This window comes from Bos javanicus, chromosome 20 (genome assembly GCF_032452875.1).
Source record: "Bos javanicus breed banteng chromosome 20, ARS-OSU_banteng_1.0, whole genome shotgun sequence".
NCBI lineage: Eukaryota > Metazoa > Chordata > Mammalia > Artiodactyla > Bovidae > Bos > Bos javanicus.
The window spans coordinates 32,730,359-32,737,841 of record NC_083887.1 but is presented as its reverse complement, the minus strand read 5'-3'; the positions used below and the strand labels follow the sequence as shown (position 1 = coordinate 32,737,841).

The following is a 7,483-nucleotide window of genomic DNA, read 5'->3' as shown; positions in this document are numbered from 1 at the left end:
GACTCAGCAACTAAAGAGCAACAACAGAGGAATGTTAGATACATGTGAATAAATAATAACACATGGAAATATGGGATAATCAATTTTTGTAGACAAATAAATGATTGACTCTGACAAGCAGCAAAGTCAGAATTCATGTAGGTAGACATTTCACTTGTTCTTTCATGAAGGATAACATCTTTTCTTTGACAAGAGCAAAAGAAAAAACAGTCACTTGATTACAAGTGGTTAAGTGTGCTAACTTTATTATTGGCTATCACACCAATCTCTGTTGCATCATTCCCACATTTAAACCATTCCCAAATGAGAAAAAGGACAATCACACTGATCAACATCCATTTGGAATATTTATTGTAGTTCTTAATGCATTTCCTAACACCTATGGTACTCTTTAATCAAGAATATAAAGTCATCTACTTAGAATTTGCCACTCAACATGAGGAGCTTTCTTAGAATCACAGAAGAAGTAAGTTTACAAATACAGCAACCATCAATGTCATACATTTTCCAAACCGTAACTCTAACACAGATGTAAATTATTCTCTAGACCATTAAAATTCTCTAGAAAGTCCATTTTACCAGTATTGGGAGAGGAAGCTTTCAAACACGCAGCCAGCCAGAAAGACCATTTTATATATGGAGTGTGCTTCTCCTCTCCTTCCTCTAAAATGACAGAACTGTAGCTGTATCTGAAGAGAAAGTGAATTTAATGACAGCCATTAGCTAAAAACTTGCAGAAATGCCTATATCTGGTATGAGAGGAATGATATATTGCACTACAACATGCCTACCTCTGTCCAGAGGACAGCAATCTGGCCTGTCTTCAGGGTGCCTGGACTTTTCTCCAATTTGATACCCAGGACGCTTGGTAGACCCCCTGGGGAACTGTTTGATAACTGAGGATACCTCGGAGGAGAAGGTCCTTACAAAATCTAATCTACCATGTTTATTTTCTAAGGATGAAGTTCACTGCACTTCAAATCCTGGATTTGCTCATCATTATTTTCCCTAGTTTGATAAAGCTGAATAAAAAGTATTTTGTTCAAGGAAGAATCCTGGGCAGAATAAAGAAGAACACTGTTCTGTAGAAAAAGGCATTCAATATTTAGAAACTTTCCCAAGAAGAAAAAAGAGACCCTGAAAAGAAAGAATTCTTAAAAAAAAAAAAAAAAAAAACAAACTAAACCTCTCCGGTCATTGTTACTGCAGGTTCATGATAAATTACCCTACAGCTCCTCTTACCTTAAGAGGAGGTATTATACAAGAAGCCCACAATACCATAGAGAAAGACTTCTAAGGATCTTTCTGGATACACAGGAATACTGTACTGTTTGAAAATGAGAAAACTGACTAATCAGTTAGGTTTATAGCTGTCTTCCTTAAAAAAAAAAAACAAACTGTCATCTTTGGCAAAGCACAGGTATTTATTTGGTTTGTTTATAAAGGCAACTTCTTGGTTGTATGTCAGCACCAATAGACTCTATACCCTTTGGTCTCTCCCACAAACCAGGTTACTTCTCTCACACAGAGATGTTCCTGTTTGCCTTCTTGGGCATTTATTTTAGTTACCAAAAGTGGGGATGGAGAAGGGATGCACTAAGATGTAATCACAAAGTCAGAGGCTCCAAAAGAAAAGACAGAGAAGGCTAAAGGAAAAACCTGATCTTTAAGACAACATTTCTCCTAATTCAATCCACACAAATGTTATCTTTTAGAACTAGAACAATGCTGCCCTGGGTATACTCTGAGTGGAGTTCTTCTCCTCCCTCCTTTTTTTCTACATGTCATGATTTAGTTAGGAGGGAAAGTATACCAATGAAACTCTCCCTAAGGGCCCATCTTGGTACCAATTGTGCACAATTTAATGTACCTACCACAGAAGATGAAGATAAATCCAATGTGAGCACCAACTGTAAATATGACCTTCTCAGCACTTATAAAACAAATAAGCTAAGCATATATATTTTTCCTTTTGGTTATTCATTAAAATGCCATAGCACGCTGGAGAGAACAAAATCTGTATGGCTATAAAAGCACTAAGACACTAGAAGAAAACTAGACAAAAACTGTAAGATATACAATTATGATTACTGATGTCCTAATAAACTCCTATGTGGTTGAAATGAAGAGCACAAGGCCTAGAACAACGGTTTACTACACATTTCAAGTTGAGATCTGCCGCATTGGTATGAGTTTTGGTGAAACCTGGTAAAAGAAAGAGAAAAAAAATTATGGACTTATGAAAAAAACCTCATGGTATAAAACATCTCTGCTTTGAATTTCCAAAACTGAATGATGTAGGCAACAAGTAATCTTGCCATAGCCCTCACCTGGAGTTTCCTCATTATTTCCCCATCTGCGCCACTGAGAAAAAGAACACTTTTATCCATTTACATTTTGTGTATCTGGTAGTTCTCAACCTTCTTGCATTATAGCTCTTAAAGATTTTTAAGACTCGCAACCAGGAGGAGGAGGTGGAGGAGGAGCAGCAGATGAACAAGGGTCCAGATGACCAAACTCTCCTGAATGGCCCCCTGAGCTCTGAGACTGATGAACTTCACTCAGAACAGAGCCATGGAGCAAGCCACAAGTTTCAGAATCCTTAAAATAGATCCAGTCAATTCACAATTTTGTTAAGAGATAATGTAGTCTTTGGATAACACACTTTTATCAGAAATTTTATAATCAGAGTGGAAATGATAAAAAGGCAGTAAAAAGATACCAGGTTATTATAAAAAGGAAGTAACAGTATTAAAAATATTAAATATTAACTATGATTATGTTCAATGTACCAAATAGCAAATGAATTCCAAGGAGTCTTGAAGTAGAGAAATATGAGGGCAGATCTATATTTAATGCTAAAGCTGGTCGAGGAGGAAATCTAAATGTAAGTGTGTGTGTTAGTTGCTCAGTCATGTCCAACTCTTTGCGACCCCATGGACTATAGCCCACCAGGCTCCTCTGTCCATGGAATTTTCCAGGCAAGAAAACCAGAGTGGGCTGCCATGCCTTTCTCTAGGAATCTTCTCAACCCAGGGATCAAACGTGGGTCTCCCACATTGTAGGCAGATTATTTACCATCTGAGCTACCAGGGAAACCTTGGTGGTAAGTAGTCTGGCTTAATTTTGACAGATCTTTCAAGGTGTAATAGCAGGTAAATTTAATCTGGCAAATATCCATTAAGTCTTAGTTAACAGGCTCTATGGAAAGCACAGTATGGAATACTAAAATTTAGGTGATTTTTGAGCCCTTCATGGATGTGACAATTGAAGGGGATCTAATTTGTCTTCCAGAATAAACACTTAAAATTTTGTTAAATGAATGAATGAATGAATGAATGAGTGGATTAGATAAGCCTCAAAGAACTAGAAGAAAGGTCTCCTAATACAGGTTAAGTCAGTAGTAAAAACAGAAGACAATTATTTGGCTATGATGAAGTTAAATATTGCTATTCATTTGTAAATTGTTTTCTTATTAAGTCTTCACAATGTCAAAAGTTAATGTACCCTCTTCCATTTTTCTACCTAAAAATGCCATGACCAGAATAAAAAAGATCAGAATGGCTTGGTACATATCTTAGGATAAATGAGAGCTCACTCAGACTTGCCAGCTCCAAGAACAGATACATAATAATAGACAAAATAAAAGACATTAATATACAAAAGTCACAGATCTTCAATTCTACCGAAGAGAATAAAGATATATGGGCTCTGAGTATTTAGAGAGTGTGTCTCATAAATAATCAATTTTCTTTTTTTAAACAACAGAGCATCTGTGGAAATAATTTAATGAAATAAAACTCTTCTTTGGAAACAGGTCATTTTCTAATAGGTGCTTTATAGCATTGCCTTTAAAAGGAAACTGGACACCTTGACTTTTTCAAACTAAACATCTGATCCTTATCCTTGTCATGCTGGCCCTATTTTGAGCTCTTAGTAACCTTTATAGCCTCAGCATGGAACTTGACTTTTAACAGAAAAGAAGATGAACCTTTAGGTACACTGACTTGGCCTGTCTATTTTTGTAAAGAAAAACAGCTACTAACCCACCATTTTTCATTTGTTTTCTCACAGTCTCATCAACATGGTGAACCCATGTAAGCTGAAGCAGATTATCCTGCCAAAGTGATCTACAGGCTAAGCATAGGACTGTATGATTTATGAGCAGAGGATAAGCTAACAAGTTGTCTTCCTAGTCCACTGAAATCCAAAGAATATACTGTTTAATTCTGGTATAATACCAGTTCATAATAGACATTGAGCATACAAATTTATTCAACTTGCAAAGAATGCCTGCAGCTGGCTTCTTTCAGATTCCCCTGCAAACATATCAATAGGCAGGATGCTTATTTGATTTGTTGCCACTGGTGGTTTAGGTGTATTCCTACCTACAGAAAAGACCAAGGCTCTTGGGATTAGGAACTATACTAGTTTGTCCTGTTTTATTCATGTTTCATAGCTTAATATGGGAGATACACTGGGAGTTTAATAAATAACCATGGACAACTAATAACCTCTGAAGGTTTATTCTACTACATGATGTTCAACTGTAGATTTAATTTATTTTTAAGTTTTTAAAGAAACAGAAAACTTAAAAAATAAAATAGAAATATTCTAGTTCAAAAAGGCTCACAGATATATGTGGTAAAGAAAAACCTATTTTATGTAATTCAAGCATGAATCAGAAAAGAAAGAAATGAATATCCAAATGAACCAACTACTTATTCAAAAAGATACTTTGGAATATAATGGAATTTAAGTGGTAGGATGCCACCTTCCTTTTTTTTTTTTTTTGGCTGCACCCCACAGCTTGCATGCTCTCAGTTCCCCCGACCAGGGATTGAACTTGGGCTGCGGCAGAATCCTCACCACTAGGCTACCAGGGAGCTCATTTCCTTTTTCTTTCTATTTGACCCAGGAAGTAGCTGGCAGTAACACACTGAGTGATGTAAGTATAGCCAGAAATAAAGAAATTTAACGTGTTCATTAGCTTGTCACAGCTTTAATATGAGAACTGTGCAACATCCCTTTAGCTCTTTGAAAATGAATTATTACTATTTGAGAGATTTTTTTTCAAAATATGAGTGCCCTAGAAAAAAAGTAAACCAGAGAACTCCTTAGTCATAAAAATGTTTGGAGCTAAAATTATTTAAAAAAAAAATAGAAAAGCATTCTTGCACAGCATCACAGTCAAGCATTTGTAGGGCGTGAACATGTGTGTATGGCTTTACCAACCAACAGTGCTGGTGTCAAGCATTTATTCCCCACTGCTCATGGGGAAGGACACTTACCAGTGTAATACTCTGGCCTCAAGTGTGTCCCCTAAGAAGGATTTGGGCAGAAGAACTGGGGGTATGTAGGACTCAGTCTGAACCTTCTTCCTCAGCCTTCTATAGGGAGCATGTGCTGTTTTGCTTTCAGCCACATGGAAAGAAGTTCAGTAGAAAAGACTCTCCTCTGCGTGGAAGGCCTGATTTTTCAAGGCTGCCTATAACTGGGAGTGGAGGTCCCTCTCACTTCAGGGGTTTGTAACTGGGAAAGCTTATGTGGCTGTACATCTAAGCCACATTCTTCATCCTAGGCTTTATAACATGATGTTTTAACCTCTGACCAACTCGTTTCTCTCTCTCAATAGATTTTGAACTCAATCTTCAAGAAATATAGAGGAAAGTCCCTTTCTTTATAACAATTGCATTTTGAAGGAAAGCGATCATATGGAACAAGACCTCTGTCCATTATGGGTTAGCTTCTTTTGCTGTCAACTACTCCTGACCAGAATCTTATTTTAGAAGTGTGAGGAAGTTTCCTGAAATATAGTCAATATTTGCATTTCTTTTACAAAACGTCTACTGCTTTCTCTGGAGTTTCAGATGTAACATGACAGAGACTTTCCTACTAATTGAAAAGAAAATTCCTTTCTACTCACATCATGGTTACTATGAATTTTTTTTAAACCTATTTCAAGTGATACCTAAAGGACACATTTTCCCTTCACATTTTTTGTTTTTGCTAATTGCACTGTGACATACAGGAAAAGTCTTAGTCATTCTTTTTTTTTTTTTTTTAATGCTCAGATATTTCATTACCATTATTTTTAATACCCTGAAACCTCAATTTTGTCATGTCCTGTTATCTGATGTTGTCATATATATATATTTTTTTAATTCTCAGGATTTTCTCCATCAGCTCACATTCTATATCTTTTGCCCAGTCCCTTGCCCATATTCTTAGGTACATGGGATTTTTACCAACACATTTTCATATTTACTTTGACCGAGGTCTTTAGCTTTCTTTGGTCTAACTATGCCTTTCTAAAATGTTCAGTTCTTAGTATACAGTGAAGGCTGAGTGGCCTTTGTCAAACAGAGATCTTGAGTAAATTGTATGCAGTCACATAGAGTAAAATTCTATCTATGCAGTAATAATCATGAGATATCTTTTGAGTTATCAAATAAAGAGATGCTATCCCAATGTACTTTGTTATTAAATGTAGCTTGTTGATAACCCAGCTATTAAACAGAACTTCTTATGAATAAGAACACTTCAGTCTCTAGTCTTACAGAGAATCTGATACATGTGGCTTCATCTGTCAGGGTCTAAAGAGATGCCATTGATCATTAGATCCTCAAAATCCAGTTCTTCTGTTGAGATGGCTTAGCTGATACTACTAGACCTTTTCATTTTCAGAGCAATGTTGACATAAAAATTAACATTTCATTTCAACAGCCTCATTTGGAGGAAACAAAATTATATGTCAATGCCAAAAGAGGAGGAGGGTTGCTACTGCGATAAGAGAGGTGCCACAGAGATATTTTTCAATGTATCAAGACATGGAAACTAGCACTTAAAAAACAAAGTAAAAACAGTAAAAATCTATCTTTTTCATTCTTGATTTACCTACATGACTTAAAAAGAAAAAAAAAAAAACTGGTAACAATGAGGATCTTCTTTTACAATTCCCTTCTGTAGCAGAGATTTGAACATTCGATAGAATGTCTCAAAAATGTCATCTGCTGAAGAAGAGGTTAACTTATCCACAGAGGGAAAAAATATAAAGAATAGCTAATTAAGGAAGAAGAACTGGTTGCTTTCATCACTGGAGTAAGGAATTCTAAATAGTTAAACTAACAAATCCCATTTGTTACCCACTGAGGTCACTGAAAAGTTAATTAAAGATGTGCTTTTCATGTAAGGAGTTGTTGGAAGACTTCTTTTTTCTGAAAGGAAATTCAAAGAAGGTTAATAGACAAAGACCTTCACACAGTACCAGAAACAGTTATATGTGGATCGTGAATTATGCAGCACAATTGTTTACAGATGTTTGTTAAGCACTAATAGGTACCAGCCAATCATGTAGTACCTCAGGAAGAAATGTATGAAATACATGCTTGATTTATCAAGGAAGTTCCTTGCTTGCTCAGATGGTAAAGAATCTGGCTGCAATGTGGGTCAGGTTGATCCTCATTGGGTCAGGAAGACCCCT

General features: G+C 36.1%; 1 protein-coding gene across 1 annotated transcript in view; it reads right to left on the bottom strand.

Annotated features, from left to right (window-relative positions):
* Positions 1–334: 334 nt before the first annotated feature.
* Positions 335–7,483, bottom strand: part of OXCT1 (3-oxoacid CoA-transferase 1) — a 160,824-nt gene continuing 153,675 nt past the window's right edge. Inside the window, exon 17 of the mRNA XM_061393630.1 lies at positions 335–2,205. Coding sequence (XP_061249614.1) covers positions 2,164–2,205 — 42 coding nt within the window. The 3' untranslated portion in view covers positions 335–2,163. The remainder of the gene's footprint in view (positions 2,206–7,483) is intronic.